This window comes from Schistocerca cancellata, chromosome 2, assembly GCF_023864275.1.
Source record: "Schistocerca cancellata isolate TAMUIC-IGC-003103 chromosome 2, iqSchCanc2.1, whole genome shotgun sequence".
In the NCBI taxonomy this organism is placed as follows: Eukaryota; Metazoa; Arthropoda; class Insecta; order Orthoptera; family Acrididae; genus Schistocerca; species Schistocerca cancellata.
The window spans coordinates 313,464,258-313,484,343 of record NC_064627.1 but is presented as its reverse complement, the minus strand read 5'-3'; the positions used below and the strand labels follow the sequence as shown (position 1 = coordinate 313,484,343).

General features: G+C 41.5%; 1 protein-coding gene across 2 annotated transcripts in view; it reads left to right on the top strand.

Moving 5' to 3' along the window:
* LOC126161695 (NADP-dependent malic enzyme-like) overlaps positions 1–20,086 on the top strand; it is a 395,549-nt gene that overhangs the window by 353,144 nt on the left and 22,319 nt on the right. For both annotated transcript variants that reach the window (XM_049917710.1, XM_049917711.1), the window contains 4 exons: positions 18,521–18,679; positions 19,313–19,494; positions 19,622–19,802; positions 19,896–20,024. In XM_049917710.1, the coding sequence (XP_049773667.1) occupies positions 18,521–18,679; positions 19,313–19,494; positions 19,622–19,802; positions 19,896–20,024 (651 nt within the window). The remainder of the gene's footprint in view (positions 1–18,520; positions 18,680–19,312; positions 19,495–19,621; positions 19,803–19,895; positions 20,025–20,086) is intronic.

Here is a 20,086-nt window from a genome sequence, read left to right as displayed (position 1 = left end):
CTGCCTCGGGCATGGATGTGTGTGATGTCCTTAGGTTAGTTAGGTTTAAGTAGTTCTAAGTTCTAGGGGACTTATGACCTCAGTAGTTAAGTCCCATAGTGCTCAGAGCCATTTGAACCATTTTTTGAACCCTTGCGAAAATTTCGCAGCTTCTGTCGGACAAATCTGGACATCAAAGGAAGCAACTGATAAAAATTGGACAAGTGCGAGTAGAACTTGGGCTCTGAGGGTTACGTAAAAACTTAATTATGTATACAGATAGTTCATCTGTAGGTTTCGACGAGTGAGTTTGCGAGTATCAAGACTTGCGACATGAATAGCCGTATGTTTTGAATGCATTGACTTATTTGGATCACGACAAGGGATCGTAGACCTTATAAAAAGGTTTTTAACAGATGCACAGACGGACGGACAACAAAGTGGTGTTATAAGGGTTCCGTGTTTTACCGAGAGAGGTACAGAATCCTAAAACTTGTTTTGTTTGCGGTGTATGGTTTTAAAAAGTGCCAGAATAAAGGAGTCACATGCGAACGAAACAATGTTTCAGCAAATGCAGACTACATCAGATTACGAAACAATGATGCATGAGTGTTAAAGCGGCTAGTAGTTTATGTAGACGAAACAGGGCTTTACACACTTAATACTGTGAATAAATGTTGATACAGTGAGCGAGGAATGCCGTTAAGCTAATGCACCGGTCGATGTTATTGTTGTGTTACGCAGAGCGTTTGGCGTATGGATGTGCAGCTTATGAGTGCTGGAGTGTACTCTCTTCTTCCACTGTTTCTCTGGCGTAAACACAGTTGTGCTGCCTTCCTAACTTGGTCTTCAGTTCGCTGTGTTGGGTAATATTACCGAACGTCTGTTAACATTATGGATCTACCCATCTGGCGGGATTAAGTTCAATTATTGCCTGGACTGTAGCATCTCTGTTATATATGTGTTACTTGTGACATGTTACATAACTTAATGCATGGCGTCAGTATTCATCTCCTGTCGACGAATTTTCAAGTTATATTTGGTGCTTACTGCTTCCAGTAAAAGACTTTGGAAGACCTATGATAATCTTCTACTATCTTATGATGTACCGTAAGTTTTAAACATAGGCCTACTACGTGGCATGTTTTTAAGGTATGACACCTAGCGATTCAGCTCCTTGAATAGCAGAAGCTTTCTTTGTTTGCACAGTCTTGGAAACTTTCTTTTACGAGGAGGAGGAGGATATTAGTGTTTAACGTCCCGTCGACAACCAGGTCATTAGAGACGGGGTACAAGCTCGGATTAGGGATGGATGGATGAGGAAGGAAATCCGCCGTGCCCTTTCAAAGGAACCATTCCGGCATTTGCCTGAAGTGATCTAGGGAAATCACGGAAAACCTAAATCAGGATGGCCGCACGCGGGATTGAACCGTCGTCCTCCCGAAGCCGCGTGGGATTAGCCGAGCGGTCTCAGGCGCTGCAGTCATGGACTGTGCGGCTGGACCCTGCGGAGGTTCGAGTCCTCCCTCGGGCATGGGTCTGTGTGTTTGTCCTTAGGATAATTTAGGTTAGGTATTGTGTAAGGTTAGGGACTGATGACCTCAGCAGTTAAGGCCCATTAGATTTCACACATATTTGAACATTTGTCCTCCCGAATGCGAGTCCAGTCCGCTAACCACTGCGCCACCTCGCTCGGTTTTTTTTCGAGGCAGGAGTGTTGTATCTCTTGTACGGGTCTGGGACTGAGCTTGTAGAGAGCAGGTCACGATTTTATTGTTGATGACAATGAAAGAGTGACAGAGAAACGACGTGTCTGGGTATAGCCTTTTCTTCTTGAATAGCTCAAACGGTTTTAAGTTCTAGATCCAAGTCCACCACCTACAAACGGATCATTAACATCACTGTTTGTTACGTACCGCTTTTTATTTATCTTGGTCGCAAAGTGTTTTAACAGAAGTACCGGTTTCGGCTCTACGATAGCCATCTTCAAAAGCTCCCATTCTACTACACTGCAACAAGTCATCATCGTGCGAAGATAATACGTTTCAAAACTACTTCTGTTCAAAGAACTTCGCGATCAAGACAACCATGTAAATAATGATGTACATCATATGATCGCTCTCCAGATCGTCATTCTCTGTCAAACCGTATTAACCAGCATTATGTCCCTTCATTCCACGAGACACGGTGTAGGGATTTGAGATTTATTCTGCGACACTGACAGACAACTGACGGTCAGTAATTTTATTCCTCCAGCTAGCGACTTATTGACGATGAAAATTTCTTCTGTCACCTGGACACTTATCACATACCTGATGGATGGAAGGAAGGAAGGAAGGAAGGAAGGAAGGAAGGAAGGAATATTGATTGATGTTTATTGTTGCTGTTGATGGGCGCTTCTTTGTCGTTCTCAGTCAGTGCTGAGGCTGCAAATGCACGCACCTCACTCCAGTGCACACTCATCCATGGATATGCAGCCTCAGAACTGACTGAAAATGCCAAAGAATCGACCATTAACAGCTTTCTACTGCAGTGCACATGTGCACCCAAAGGGTTAAGGTTTCATCGACGGCGAGGTCATTTGAGACGGGTAATAAGCTCGAAATTCGGGAAGGATGGAGAAATAAAACGGCGGTGTCCTTTAGAAAGGAACATCTCGGGATTTGCCTTACTCTGTTTATAGAAATCTTAGAAAACTTACAGATGCATGCCTGGGCGGGGAACTGAACCCCAGCCCACCTGAAAGAGTGTCAGGCACCTTAGGCAAAGCGTCCCCTCACTCAGGCCCTCCGGTTCAAGAACCACCGCCCTGTCTTGTGTTTGCAACCTCGGCTGAAAAGGCATGTTGAGCGTAGAAATAAAGTTTATAACGTGTTCAGATCCGCAAATTGAGTCCAGACAGCCGCCTACAAATCAGATATGCGTAGACAGATTTGCTCAGAGGTCATATTGCTCTGACTTCCGTATCAGAACCGTCTCGTCTTTCAGTTTTTGCAGCGGAGTAATTGAAAGCCCTAGTCAAGTCTAAACGATTATTCCATACAGTTACTGGACTTAACTTTCAGAGAAGGAATGTGTCGCCTGTGCTGTGAAGACATTTGGTAGCTCAGCTTGACGATAACTAGTTGTGAGAAGAGAGGGTGAGATGGAGCTTTGGGAGTGGCCGAGCGGTTCTAGGCGCTGTAGTCTGGAACTGCGCGACCGCTACGGTCGCAGGTTCGAATCCTGCTTCGGGCATGGATGTGTGTGACGTCCTTGGGTTAGTTAGATTTAAGTAATTCTAAGTTCTAGGGGACTGATGACCCCAGAAGTTAAGTCCCATAGTGCTCAGAGCCATTTTTTGGACCTTTAGACCATTGAAGTAGAGTTCAACATCAGGTGTTGGATCTTTGAGGGGGGCCTCGCACTATTTATATGGCTCACTGGTTCGAATCGTACGGAGGTGAATTCTAGAGAGATTCGAACACAGATCTACTCAACTCGGATGTCTGAGTGGCTACATAACCATTGATATTTGTAGGGAAAGGCGCCGCTTGAAACTACTGATAACTGGCGTATCAAGATTTTTCAGCAGATTAAGTTTGCCTCACAGCAACGGAGTTCCACATTTCGTGTGAAGACGAAAAGGAAGATTACAACTGTATAGTTCCGATATGCTAGCCTAGCTAGTCGTGATCACTAAAATGACAGAAATAACAAATGGGTCCTCACTTGACAGCGCCTCAATATGGGGCACCATTTGTGACGCGCCAAAAATCAGTACAGTAGTCAAACTCTTGCCATAAAAGTCTCAACACTTCGATATCATCGACCAAATTAATTTTCTTTCTTGCAACTATCGCAAATTAAGTGACAGTGGAGGCGGAGCACACGATTTTTCAACATAACCCGGTAAAAAGAAACTACATGGAGTTCAGGAAGTGAACGTTGGCACCACATTGCGTCCAACGCAATGCTGGAACAGTTCGTCGTTGATGTAATCACGATCGTCCGAAAGAAAGCATGGTGGAGCACCGTCTTGTTGCTAAGTGGAGTCTCCACTGTCGCACTTGTGACATAACCCACTGCTACATCATGTCCAAGTACATGGAACCAGTCACGGTTCATTACGAAAAGAAAAATTCGCTATAAACTTGCGAAGAGGACGAGGCACAAAAGACGTTAACTTAAAGCGAATTCAGAATGTGTTCCACACGTTCGCATTGGTTCCACATTCTGGATGACACATCAAATGAGAATCGCTGATATTGTGATTGAGAGAACAATGGGAGCGCGTCAACCACTATGAATTTAACCAATAGCTAGACTCGTAGAATATATGGGTATCAGTGATCATCTAATAGAAACATAATAACAATTATTTCTAAACACAATTAAGTAAATATCGTACTTCAGAACGCGGTTTTGGTGCGCTTTGTATAATTACTTATCGTTTAAGTACCGTAAATTTCACAATTTAACTATGTACACCTTGGGAAACGGGAGGCTGTATAAAATATCGCACGGAATGATAACATTTACGGTGAAATTTCCGAGAAACTAAAACAAGCCGATATCTCCGCATGGTTTCTGTAAACCGTTCAGGCAATTGTCATAATGGATCCGAACTTTTTCCTGACCCTAATGATCCAGTCGTCGATGGGACGCTAAAATCAAATCCTTCTTGATTCTTTACTGCCTTCTTTCATTCTTTAAGACCTCGGCAACTCGCAGACATTTCTTGTAACGGTTAACTCAACCACGCACACGTCACAATTGCCCCGAAGCCTTACTTCCTTCTTCATCTCGCTCCTCTCATTCTGGTAACTGGCTTCTGTTTTGGGATAGTTACAAAAAAATAGATACAGTGTTCGAAAACAGGTAGTCTTGTGTTTTTAACCGTACACTGCTGCTGTCAATGAGAGTCGAAAGATGTCCCAGATGACAATCATTTTATCACGTGAAATGTTGAGATGATACAGGGGCAATGCGAAAAGGGCTAGGTCACAAACAGGGATGTCTGAAATTGCAGTGTTATATTTATCGTTTCCCTCAACCTACAAAAAAAGAGACAGAGTGCACAGAGAGAATGATAATCTCTTATTACGAGTTTACACGCGACGGAGACAAGGAAAACCTTCTAGCTAAATGTAACGTAAGGTAATAGCAACAGCAATGTAATGTCGATTCCGAAGTCTTCTAAAAGCAATAGCAAAACGTACTAAAGAATTATTCCGATCTAATTTATCCCTCCATACCTCATTACATGGGACCCCTTTAAAATTTTGGCTATCTACAAATATTTAATCTGGTGTATATTTTTTACGAAGTCTTCAAAAAGATGAGTTAATTTACGATGTGGTCGGTTTGAAGCTGTATGTTCCACTGGATTGTTTCTATACGCCATAAAATTTTAATCAATGATGTTTGGATGCGCTAACGCTAGTAGAAGCTGTGAAGTCGAGCACAATAATTGGTTTGATAAAGAAAGTCATAGTGTTACTGGCTGTTTGCGCCGTAGCATTGGCCTATTGAAACCAAGTGTACCATATCTGGTCTTCATGTATTGTTGTTGCTGTTGTTGTGGTCTTCAGTCCTGAGACTGGTTTGATGCAGCTCTTCATGCTACTCTATCCTGTGCAAGCTTCTTCATCTCCCAATACCTACTGCAGCCTACATCCTTCTGAATCTGCTTAGTGTATTCATCTCTTGGTCTCCCTCTTTGATTTTTACCCTCCACGCTGCCCTCCAATACTAAATTGGTGATCCCTCGATGTCTCAGAACATGTCCTACCAACCGATCCCTTCTTCTAGTCAAGTTGTGCCACAAACTCCTTTTCTCCCCAATTCTATTCAATACCTCCTCATTAGTTATGTGATCTACCCATCTAATCTTCAGCATTCTTCTGTAGCACCACATTTCGAAAGCTTCTATTCTCTTCTTGTCCACGTTTCACTTCCATACATGGCTACACTCCATACAAATACTTTCAGAAACTACTTCCTGACATTTAAATCTATACTCGATGTTAACAAATTTCTCTTTTTCAGAAACGCTTTCCTTGCCATTGCCAGTCTATATTTTATATCCTCTCTACTTCGACTATCGTCAGTTATTTTGCTCCCCAAATAGCAAAACTCCTTTACTGCTTTAAGTGTCTCATTTCCTAATCTAATTGCCTCAGCATCACCCGACTTAATTCGACTACATTCCATTATCCTCGTTTTGCTTTTGTTGACGTTCATCTTATACCCTCCTTTCAAGACACTGTCCATTCCGTTCAACTGCTCTTCAAAGTCATTTGCTGTCTCTGACAGAATTACAATGTCATCGGGGAACTTCAATGTTTTTATTTCTTCTCCATGGATTTTAATACCTACTCCGAACTTTTCTTTTGTTTCCTTTACTGCTTCCTCAATATACAGATTGAATAACATCGGGGAGAGGCTATAACCCTGTCTCACTCCCTTCCCAACCACTGCTTCCCTTTCATGTCCCTCGACTCTTATAACTGCCATCTGCTTTCTGTACAAATTGTAAATAGCCTTTCGCTCACTGTATTTTACCCCTGTCACCTTCAGAATTTGAAAGAGAGTATTCCAATCAACATTGTCAAAAGCTTTCTCTAAGTCTACAAATGCTAGAAACGTAGGTTTGCCTTTCCTTAATCTTTCTTCTAAGATAAGTCGTAAGGTCAGTACAGGGCTATTACAAATGATTGAAGCGATTTCATAAATTCACTGTAGCTCCATTCATTGACATATGGTCACGACACACTACAGATACGTAGAAAAACTCACAAAGTTTTGTTCGGCTGAAGCCGCACTTCAGGTTTCTGCCGTCAGAACGCTCGAGAGCGCAGTGAGACAAAATGGCGACAGGAGCCGAGAAAGCGTATGTCGTGCTTGAAATGCACTCACATCAGTCAGTCATAACAGTGAAACGACACTTCAGGACGAAGTCCAACAAAGATCCACCAACTGCTAACTCCATTCAGCGATGGTATGCGCAGTTTAAAGCTTCTGGATGCCTCTGTAAGGGGAAATCAACGGGTCGGCCTGCAGTGAGCGAAGAAACGGTTGAACGCGTGCGGGCAAGTTTCACACGTAGCCCGCGGAAAATTGGCTCATGCCACAACTGGAGACCGACAGCGCCGACTTCATCTTTCAACAGGATGGTGCTCCACCGCACTTCCATCATGATGTTCGGCATTTCTTAAACAGGAGATTGGAAAACCGATGGATCGGTCGTGGTGGAGATCACGATCAGAAATTCATGTCATGGCCTCCACGCTCTCCCGACTTAACCCCATGCGATTTCTTTCTGTGGGGTTATGTGAAAGATTCAGTGTTTAAACCTCCTCTACCAAGAAACGTGCCAGAACTGCGAGCTCGCATCAACGATGCTTTCGAACTCATTGATGGGGACATGCTGCGCCGAGTGTGAGAGGAACTTGATTATCGGCTTGATGTCTGCCGAATCACTAAAGGGGCACATATCGAACATTTGTGAATGCCTAAAAAAACTTTTTGAGTTTTTGTATGTGTGTGCAAAGCATTTTGAAAATATCTGAAATAATAAAGTTATTGTAGAGCTGTGAAATCGCTTCAATCATTTGTAATAACCCTGTATTGCCTCACGTATTCCAACATTTCTACGGAATCCAAACTGATCTTCCCCGAGGTCGGCTTCTATCAGTTTTTCCATTCGTCTGTAAAGAATTCGCGTTAGTATTTCGCAGCTGTGACTTATTAAACTGATAGTTCGGTAATTTTCGCTTCTGTCAACACCAGCTTTCTTTGGGATTGGAATTATTATACTTTTCTTGAAGTCTGAGGGTATTGCACCTCTCTCATACATCTTGCTCACCAGATGATAGAGTTTTGTCAGGACTGGCTCTCCCAAGGCTGTCAGTAGTTCTAATGGAATGTTGTCTACTCCGGTGGCCTTGTTTCGACTCAGGTCTTTCAGTGCTCTGTCAAACTCTTCACGCAGTATCATATCTCCCATTTCATCTTCACCTACATCCTCTTCCATTCCCATAATATTGTCTTCAAGTACATCGCTCTTGTATAGACCCTCTATATACCCCTTCCACCTTTCTGCTTTCCCTTCTTTGCTTAGAACTGGGTTTCCATCTGAGCTCTTGATATTCATACAAGTGGCTCTCTTTTCTCCAAAGGTCTCTTTAATTTTCCTGTAGGCTGTATCTATCTTACCCCTAGTGAGATAAGCCTCTACATCCTTACATTTGTCCTCTAGCCATCCCTGATGAGCCATTTTGCACTTCCTGTCGATCTCATTTTTGAGACGTTTATATTCCTTTTTACCTGCTTCATTTACTGCATTTTTATATTTTCTCCTTTCATCAATTAACTTCAATATTTCTTCTGTTATCCAAGGGTTTCAACTAGCCCTCATCTTTTTATCTATTTCATCCTCTGCTGCCTTCACTATTTCATCCCTCAAAGCTACCCATTGTTCGGAGCTAGCTGGCATATAAACTTGTACTACAGTAGGTGGTGTGGGGTTCGTGTCTATCTTGGCCACAATAATGCGTTCACTATGCTGTTTGTAGTAGCTTACCCACACTATTTTTTATTCATTATTAAACCTACTCCTGCATTACCCCTATTTGATTTTGTATTGATAACCCTGTATTCACCTGAGCAAAAGTCCTGTTCCTCCTGCCACCGAACTTCACTAATTCCCACTATATCCACCTTTAACCTATCCTTTTTAAATTTTCTAACGTACCTGCCCGATTAAGGGATCTGTGTAGCGACTTGGCATGTGTAGTGTTTACAATTATTTGTGTAGCTCTCTCTGCTCATTAGGCCATGAAAGACTGTGATAGAGATTCACTTACCTGTCATTATAAACACTACCTCTTTGCATGCGGAGGGGACTCGTGTAGCAGATGTGAACAATCTGCGATCCAACTGCGTGAATTATGTTCATTAACATATACTGGAATTGGAAAGAAATATGCAAGCATCACAGGCGCAATACATTAGGAGGCCTAGTACGGTGTAGGAAATCCGTTGACATTGCAAACAGCTTCCAGTCGTATCGGAATGGGTAAATCAGGTCCTGTATGGTTAACAGAGGTATCTTATACCATTCTTGCTGCAAAGTAGTGGCAAAGACAGGTAACGATGACGGAGGTGGAGAGCGATCAAGTGTTCTTCTCTCCACAGTATACCAGATAGGCTGAGTAATACTGAGACCTGGTGATTGTGGTAGCCAGGGGAGATGCGACAATTCATCCCCGTGTTTACCAAAGCAATCCTGGACGATGCGAGCGGTGTGGACAGGCACCCTGTCCTATTGGGACACAGAATCACAGTTGGGGAACGAACATTGTCCCATGGGATGGACCTGATCAACTAAAATGGTCACATAATCCTCGGCAGTAACGCGCTCCTGCAGAGCAATCGTGGAATACAACGATATGGTTGCTTAAATCGTCACGAAACCCTCGCAATTTTTCACTCTTAGGACGTAAACTTGGCCACATGCTGTAAACAGTGCGCAACAACACTCATCCGAAAAAAAGGACTTTCTTACATTGCTTCATAGTCCGGGTTTTATGGCTTCGGCATCACGTTTTTCTGTTACAGGGAATTGCATCACTGAAGCGTGTTTCGGAATTCTACACTACTGGCCATTAAAATTGCTACACCAAGAAGAAATGCAGATGATAAACGGGTATTCATTGGACAAATATTATACTAGAACTGACATGTGATTTCATTTTCACGCAATTTGGGTGCATAGATCCTGAGAAATTAGCACCCAAAACAACCACCTCTGGCCGTAATAACGGCCATGATACGCCTGCGAATTGAGTCAAACAGAGCTTGGATGGCGTGTACATGTACAGCTGTCCATGCAGCTTGAACACGACACCACAGTTCATCAAGAGTAGTGACTGGCGTATTGTGACGAGCCAGTTGCTCGGCCGCCGTTGACAGACGTTTTCAGTTGGTGTAAGATCTGGAGAATGTGCTGGCTAGGGCAGCAGTCGAACATTTTCTGTATCCAGAAAGGCCCGTACAGGACCTGCAACATGCGGTCGTGCATTATCCTGCTGAAATGTAGGGTTTCGCAGGGATCGAATGAAGGGTAGAGCCACGGTTCGTAACACGTCTGAAATGTAACGTCCACTGTTCAAAGTGCCGTCAATGCGAGCAAGAGGTGACAGAGACGTGTAACCAATGGCACCCCATACCATCACGCCGGGTGATACGCCAGTATGGCGATGACGAATACAAGGTTCCAATGTGCGTTCACCGCGATGTCGGCAAACACGGATGCGACCATCATGATGCTGTAAACAGAACCTGGATTCATCCGAAAAAAATGACGTTTTGCCATACGTTCACCCAGGTTCGTCATTCAGTACGCCATCGTAGGCGCTCCGGTCTGTGATGCAACGTCAAGAGTAACCGCAGCCATGGTCACCGAGCTGATAGTCCATGCTGCTGCAAACGTCGTCGAATTGTTCGTGCAGATGGTTGTTGTCTTGCAAACGTCTCCATCTGTTGACTCAGGGATTGAGACGTGGCTGCACGATCCGTTACAGCCATGCGGATTAGGATGCCTGTCATCTCGACTGCTACTGATGCGAGGCCGTTGGGATCCAGCACGGTGTTCCGTATTTCCCTCCTGAACCCACCAATTCCATATTCTGTTACAGTCATTGGATCTCGACCAACTGGGGGAGCAATGTCGCGATACGATAAATCGAAATACCGAAAGTCTACAATCCGACCTTTATCAAAGTCGGAAACGTGATGCTACGCATTTCTCCTCCTTACACGAGGCATTACAACAACGTTTGACCAAGCAACGCCGGTCAACTGCTGTTTGTGTATGAGAAATCGGTTGGAAACTTTCCTCATGTCAGTACGTTGTAGGTGTCGCCACCAGCGCCAACCTTGTGTGAATGCTCTGAAAAGCTAATCATTTGCATATCACAACATCTTCTTCCTGTTGGTAAAATTTCGCGTCTGTAGCACGTCATCTTCGTGGTGTAGCAGTTTTAATGGCCAGTAGTGTAGTTCAAGCTGCAATTTTCAGCTTACGAAGCCCCCTTCCGTTTGTTTTGGTGCTGACAGAGCTCGCGAGTGTGACACAGCTCTGCAGCGACTTTCACAGCTGTTGTCCTATTACTTCTCGTCGCAGTCCACTTTAACAACCTTCTGTCACGATCACTCAACACACACTTTAGTCCACGTTGTGACTTAGGGGATGCTGATTTACAGCTTTCGATGTATGTTGTGTAAATCTCGGATCTTGAAGTACCACGCATTTCCGCCACCTTTGTTACGGAAGTACCTACCATAGGAGCATCAACAATTTGCCCACGTTCGAATTCACTATCTCAGACATGATGCACTGATAAGTACAGAGAACACTGTTCTGACCACGACTGACACTCGCAGCATATTATGGACATTCCATTGGTGCCGTTCGCGGCCAGAGACAACAGCACAACCTGCAGCTTGACTGGCATCTGCATTTATGTTCAAGCATTTATTTCTCGCTGTGTTTCCAGAATTTTGTCCAGTCCCTCAACATCGAGATAGATTACGTACCTTGTCAAGCCGAAATAAATCTTAGTTCTGCCACATCTGGTGTTACTGAAGATATGAACCAACGACAGAAGGCTACACGTTTTCTGTTTCCATCTTCATGGTGACAACGAATGCACAACACATATTCTGCGGGGATGCGTCGTCAAACACCTGTGAAATGAAATGCTGTGTGGTCACCACTATTATAGTGGGAGACCCTACGGACTACTTAAGTGTCGTGCAGACTTGGTAGCTTGTCAAAGCATAAACAGTTTGTTTGCATGTCAATCAATTTTTCCAGTGTTAGCACTTTCCTTATCTTCTGGAGCTTGTCCTACAACCGCTTGCTGTTGGACCAGTTTGGTATTCTGAATATACTTCTCTGTAAATTAATGCGTTTTCGATCTCTGAGTAGCTGACACTTCAAAGATACTAGGTGAGGATGAATACTCGGCTGTAATGTGTTACGGCATCCATCTTTTTCTCAATCAAAGGAAGATCATACCTTCAAAAAGGAAAGAAAACTTAAAACATTCCTGTGTGTTTTGCGCTGAATGGAGAAGCAGACCTCAGATTTTACGAAAATGGCTCTGAGCGTATTTATTACAGTCAATGGCCATTAAATGATACCGAATTGAAACAGCTGTTTATTCGGCGGAGCAGAATGTGAGTTGAAGATGTATAGGTAAGCTTTTTTTCTGGGGGGAGGGGGCAGAATGCAGTTGACACACCCAATGCCCCCCTCTCCTCTCGTCCACTTCCCCCTCCACCCCCCACCCCCCCAATCCAATTCACTGGATACATCCAAAATTCGAACGTGTTCAGTCGGAAAGGGAACAATCAATATTGGGGTGGCTGAACTCTCGCTGCTTGATAACTTATGCAAATACTGTTCGATAGCGAGGTGGGCAAACAACGTTATTTCATCCTTTCACTGAGCGGGTTGATCAAGTTATTAAGTCAGCGGACTTCTATTACAAATATTTTCGCTGAATCACTTCGCGCGAGTGGTTTTCTCTATAACGATGTGTGCCAGCTAGTGCTCTCAGTTGTAATGCACTCAATGCCAGTGAGACTCTCCTGCTATTCTTCCCATTCTTTTTTGCGTTAAATGCCGCCGTTGAAATTTTTAATGTATAAGACTTAAAGGAAATCCTAGTGACATCCTCAGCTTTAAACGCAGTGCTTCTTTGGCTGAATTCAAAGTGACCATGCCAACTTGAACAGATTCAGGGTCAAATTGACATCCATATTGGCTAGAATCATGTCCGGAACAGAAGTGTAGTGTTCACACTTCACTCATCTACCGTTGAAGGAGAAGAATGATAACCAACTTTTCGTAATCAAATATCATCAAGAACACATCTGCTGTATCTAATCCCGCGATGAAGCTTATCGTATAATCTTCTAGTAAATCAGTAGGCTACTATAGACACGCACAATTCTTCTCCAACACAAAGAGTAACAATGATTTCGATCATTCTGTTGTAGAAAAACACAGGTACACGTGATTTTTCTATACGTTAAAATTCGAAATGGAAAGAATTTAAATAGTTTCTCAAATATAGACCACCAGACCGCTAGGATGCGAGTCGATCATTTATTGGCATTTTGTGTAAGGAGAGACTATTGGGCAAGTTCCGCATAGACGATAAGTCTTGAATGTGTGGTAAACGAAGAAACATACCATGCTATAGCAACGTAAGTTACGCTTTGGCACACATGTGGAATGTCGAAATAGATTCATGCCTCGAATTATGATGCACTAGTATTTTTTAAATCAGTGCCTACGTTTTAAAAATTGTTTCAAGTATTGTAAAGCCTGTCTTTCAGCACACACCCGGGTCCATATTTCAACACAAAGATGCCTCATCACTTACTTTTCGTTGCATCGAAGCCTCCATTGGTTCTTGCACATTGAACTACCATATAATAGACTGCATGCATGTGGGTTGGGTTAACGTAGAAACTGATCTGAACGTATGCTGCTGAATATTTTTCAGTTGACAGTAGCTCTATATGAAATGAGCTTGGAACACTGTTCATGTGAAGCACATAGACAACTATGATTCGATGCCTTGACTTATGGGAGGTCTTACAGCAAATTAAAAAATAATAATACAAATGTCATGGACGATCTTAAAAGGCAAACATTTATACATAAAAGGAAATAATGCATTATTAATTGAAATGTTATTTTTACGTAATACTATGAGACTATAGTGAGTCATCTATCTTGAGAAGCGCGATTTATTAGTTCGTTGACGCACTCACACAGTCCATTGTCTGTAAGTATGTACAAAGTTAGAGTTTTTGCCTTTTAGTTTTTTATGATTCTTGTAAGGCCCGTTACGTCGCCTCTCCTTTCAACAGTTGTTCACCTCACACCTGTTAGCCGTAATGGAGGCGAATCTGACGTCTATGTTGCTAAGTTTTCTTAGTCTGGAACTGGCTTGGATGGAAATATTTGACGATTAACTAACTCACAAACACTTGTATATTTTGCATGTAAATTATGCAGTATACTCTTCCACTTTCTCATACAATTCAAGAGGTTTGTAGAGCTCACCCGTTTCGTCAGAATAAGGAGAAATACCGTCTGGGAAAAGTAACAAAAAAGGTCGTAATGATTCACTTTTCCTTTTCCAGTAATGGCTCTCTGGCATTTACAATGCTTGTACTATGTTTCCTGTATAAAATCGCTGTTATGGTTCCCTAATAAATACGTGCTTCTCCTTACAAATTTTTAGAATGACCTTTTTTCACAAAATTTTTATCACATACGAAGTAGTTTCACAGCCTTAACAGAGCTTTTTTTGGAGTAAGGAAAAGTATCTTCATTTATAGTATAGTAATTGCATGAACCGGAACTTTTATTTTTGTAATCAGCTGCCACGTCTAGAATACATATAAATCGTGCGTTTTTAATAAACGTTTAGAACTATAGGAGATACAGCCTGTTCTACTTTCTTTGTAGATGTAGAGTTTGCAAATAGCGGGAAGTTATTTCTGCAGGAATGTGCTGAATATCCATTTGTCACTGGCGTTGCAGTCCCACCATTATAGGGCTTAGTATTGATCGCAGATGAATTATTTATAAACGCCAGTAAGCAGCGTGAGAATGCTGATGATATCTTTTCCACCAGGCGTTGCATTGTCTCGATGTCCTTGGCTATGAACTTTCCTAGTCTAAATATCGTGGTTAATAGCACAGGCGTAACAATCAGATTGCTATACTGCTCAGCTTCCTGATAAACCTCGACTGGATAACACTGATACATTTACTTACCAGAGGCGTCTTTCAGGCAACCAATTTTCGTAACGTTTGTTCCGGGTATTTTCAGTATTTGCGTCTTCTGCTACTGACGACATCGTACAATCGTGAAAATTGTCAAGCAATGATTTTCCGTAGCAGAAAATAGTAGACTTTCAATCGTCATTATGAAAGCTACCTCGTCAACATACGCATTATCAGTTTTAGATGCTTTCTGCGGCATTCAACATCGCATTCCCCAAAAAATTCTTTTGCCATAGATTTAGTGATACTGCACTTAAACTACCATCACTGTATTGACCAAAATTCTACTATATTTAACTGGTTTTACTTATCACAAATGGAGCTGCTAAAATCTGGCCTAATTTTGTTGTTGTTGCTAAAATCTGGCATAAAAATCTTTTTCTTGATATACTTTTACATCAAACTAGGTGGACCGCAAAGCGAAACAATTGTATAATGATAATCCGTTTGAATTAAGGTTAGCGACAAGCTAGCACACACAGCGCCATTCCTGTGACCCTTTTTTGTATTCCTTTGAGTGATTTAAAGTTACGACAGTGTGCCGCATTTATGTCAAGTTCACATAAGCAATTTTTAATGTTAAGTACATTCTGATACGCCAGTGTCTCTTCGTTCCATCCCGACGAATGTTGCAGTGTAAAGTTTCCAGTTACCATAGCTCAGTACAACCTAAAACATGTTCTCCCAATCGGTGATTCGCGACGCTTTCCTATGTAGCATAGTCCTATTGAGTGTCGAGATATTTTGTTCTGTCCAAAGTTATAAGCTTATTTTATGCGAAAGTACAATAATAGTATTCCTGAATAGGGGCCCTACGGTTAATTAGTGCTACGGGCCCTGCGCAACTTTGCCCTAGTGTTGACTGTTTGTTCACCTTCCAGATATGTTCTTTTAATTGTGTTGCCTTCGAAGGAGGACTCATTGAAGTCAATTCGTTCTTTCCATTGCTCCAAACATTCCTCATTATCTCCTCCTGTGAGACTGCAATGTCCACCCTCAGGGGGGGGGGGGGGAGAGGCAGGAGGCAGGTGGCAGGTGGCAGGAGGCAGGGCAGGAAGGGGTGGTGCTCCTGTCGCAAACTAGGCCCACTCGTCCACTGGGTTGATGACTTTCATTAAACTTGTCACAGTGTAAGTAAAGTAGCTCAGGATCAGCTGTGGTGTAATACACAAAGACAAGTAGAGGTTTAGTGTACGATGATTAATTGTCTGTGTTTATTAATCTACGTTAGTATTATTTTTGTGACATATATTTTATTTCAAATCCTATTTTTGTTAAGATTGTGCTTTCCAGTTTAGGAATTGGCGACCCTAGTTCTGAGGCTGCTTCGAGATCTTCTTTACGTGTATGAAATAGCATCCTTCCTTATAACGCTAAAGTACTGAATTGCATTATTGAACAATGGAAAATCCAGGATGGAGTGTAGAAATGTTATGAAAAGGTAGTTGCTACTCATCATATAGCCGAGATTCTGAGTCTCAGAAAGGCACAACAAAAATAATGACTTACACTTACTCAAACGCAATTCACACACACATGACCACAGTGTCTAGCTGCTTGAGTATAAGGAAAAATGTGGTCACATAGAAACACTACTAGACAGCTTAAAAATGCAAACTGAAGAGCAGAAGAAACATCCAATAAGTTTTCCAATGGTCGGCAGACTCATGGTACAGTCAATGACACCAACATGAAGATTGGACCAACTTATTCGTGCCGAGAAACTTTGCCCCGTCAACGCCACCAGTTAAGTACTGTTGAAACCCAAGTGAACTGAAATTAGTGGATAAAGATTTCTAAAATGATTCACATGAAGTGAATTTTCAACATATTTTTTTCATTAATTCACTGACGTACAGTTGTTTTGGTAGCACTTCTTGTGACAATTTCTTGGGAGACTTAGTGTTTAAGGGAACCTATATTTCGCGAATCAACGTGCAGTGGACTTGCCAATTTCCTTTTGGAAGGGAATTTACCTGTGATAACTACCGGTGACTGTTTTGAAGGTTTCCACCATCGTTTCACACATAACATACAGAATTTCACAAGTTTGGTGTTGGTTGGATTGAGATCTTGTCAATCGCGTGCCGGTACTGTTCAAATGGAGAAAGGTTTCTCACAGTCAAGTGGAGATGTCTTTGAGTATGAAGAAACGATACAGCACGCGAGTTGTCCCAAATGCTATAACAGCGGGCTTGAGTACGCTGACAGCAGCACGTAGCCTACGCCGCTCAGCGGTTCACGCTTTCTCAGTTCCGCGTAACGTCATTGCACTGTTTAGCGCGAATGCTTGCCGTGTCTCCACGCACGTCTCGCACATACCGTGTTTAACGTTATTCTACCACCTTCCAGGCGCTGGTGGTCAAGGTCACCTTCAATCGTTGATAATAAAGAAAATATGAAACAATTTTTTTTTGTTATGGAGCAATTGTTAATTGTTATGTACTTCTACCAACAAATGGAAGCCAGAAAAGAATAATTTTCACTTGTCAGTTAATGATCTTCCGCTTTCATTTGTATAAATGGTCTAGACTGTGTTCTAGCAAAGTGAGCACCCAACAGTCTCTTAGCAGTCCCCCGAGATACTGTAACGAACTTTTCCATATATTCGTGTGTGAAGAAACCTAACAAATTAGTGTTTCTGAACATTGTTGACGCTAGTTTAAAAATGTTGACGTCCGTAGAGCATGCTAGTAAATTGCTAGCACAGTCTTTCTTTTTCTTTTTTATCCGCAACTCGACGGCATACAGGTCATATTTTGTCCTTTCTTTTCATCATAATCACTACACTCCAAACTGCTTATCAGTCACCCAAGTGACAATTACACTTAAAAGACAATCCTTCCATTTCACAAAGGGAAGATGCCCAGTAGATGTGAATAAAGGAAACCTCTTCAATATGGTCACCTGATGCCCAAGAGGATATCTCAGCCAACAATACAACTGAACGCTTACATTTGCAGCTGAATTACTTAGAGTAGTTCTTCTAATTGAACACCATACACATGGTTAAATTCTGTAGGGTATAAATAATAAGTCTGTTGAAATTCTAGTGTGTCTTGTAGTACGTAAAGACAATTTACAATACTGAGCACTTTACTTCCCCTGCCTGCATCGTTTTATCTCCTTCACAGGTCACGTGTTTTCTTTGCTTGCTTGCTCGGTTGGTAATAACTCATCACCACCAACCTAGATGATCAGTAGAAAATTCTTTTACCAACTGTATCTGAAATTTGTTGCCGATAACAGCAATATGGAAATCACAATCGTGACCATAAACAATTTGGAATTGAAATTTCGTGGTCTGGCCTGATCAGAAACCCTGAAATCCAAGCCTACTTCTCAGTGATGGATATGAGCGGCAGTATGGGACATATGACAGTAACCTAACTGATCTGATGATGCAACACATTGTAAAAGAGAACGAATGTAGAATAAATAAACATAATCGCTGAATAAACACATAGTGTTAGCTGCATGGACATTATCAGACATATTTTGGAATAATTTGGGACCATAAGTTATTTGCTTTATTTGTGTAATAATTAAGTGAAAAGATGAAAATGTGGAAAATAGCAAACTAAACTATAAATGCATTGGAACCCACAGTAAGGTTGACATACTAGATAAGGGAGAAACCCGAAGCAACTTTCATTAATCTTTTTCTCTTTTTCTTTCCAGGGCATGGCCTTTACCCTACAAGAAAGACAACAGTTAGGGATTCATGGACTTTTACCCCCGAGAATTAAAACTCAGGAGGAGCAAATGGAGCTGTGCATGCTTAATGTACAACGTTACCCAGATGATCTTAATAAGTATATTTACCTCATGGGACTCCAGGTGAGTGAAGATTCACAAAAATTGAGTTATATGCCAATCACATGTAGACAAAACACATGTATACAATGTAAGATATAATTCTGTACATTAGCTGTCCAGCAAAGTGATCTCATGTGAGATATTTCTTGAATTTAGACCATAGTTACTTTCCTTTTTGTGGCACATGTCATTATACCACTTGAATAAGACTTTACTGTACCCAATAACAATGGATACAGTGCATTACTGCTTGCGATGGGTCCTGTTTTCAAAGTTGTTTGAGCATGATGCTTGTATTCAGTGTAGTGTTTCCCGTATAACAGAAACAAACAGAAATATTTATGAGAACTCATATTTTTGAGTAGCCTTTCAAATTTTTAAATTATTTTTATTTTTTATTTATGCAAAACTCAAGAAGAAGAGATTGAAATCAGAAGAGGCCAGATACTATTCCTATAAGTAAAATAATGTCACATAGTTTGAAAAAATTGCTTATATTGTGCATTGTCCAGTGTCCTGTATCATAATTATCAGTTTATCATCATTTGTATTAACTGCATGATAACAAGTGTCATAGTTATATGGTACGGAATTTTTGAATTTGTTAAAGTGGACCAAGTATGTAATAAATAATTGTTTTTGATACCTCAACAGGACCGAAATGAGAAACTGTTTTACCGGTTCTTATCAGAAAATGTGCAAACAATGATGCCAATAGTATACACACCAACTGTAGGCCTAGCCTGCCAGAATTATGGTCTAATATACAGGAGACCACGTGGTTTATTTATTACTATTCATGATAAAGGACATGTCTATGAAATTCTGAAGAACTGGTAAGAGCACACACATTACTTATTATGTGAAATGGTTTATGTATACTAGTAAACTTATATCTTTCTTCAATTGAAGTTTTTCTTTGATTTATGTTAAGCTATATAGATTGTTTTATTCATTCCTCAGGCCTGAGTCTGATGTCAGAGCCATTGTAGTTACTGATGGGGAGAGAATTTTGGGTCTCGGTGACTTAGGGGCTTATGGAATGGGTATTCCAGTAGGTAAGCTGGCACTTTATACTGCACTAGCTGGTATTAAACCCCACCAATGCTTGCCAATTACACTGGATGTTGGGACCAATACACAGGTATGTCTAATAATATGCAAGTGACTGACTCAAGATTCTTGATCTTAAGTTTTGTGTGCAACTTTTGTGTGTTTACTATGATGACTATTCCAGAAACTTCTTGATGATCCTCTCTACATTGGTCTGAGGCACAAGAGAATCACAGGGAAAGAATATGATGACTTTGTAGATGAATTCATGCAAGCTGTTGTGAAGCGATATGGTCAAAACACACTTATACAGGTAATTTGGTAGTCTTTTAAGTATGTTACTTTGGGTAACATATTTTATGATAAAATTTAAAA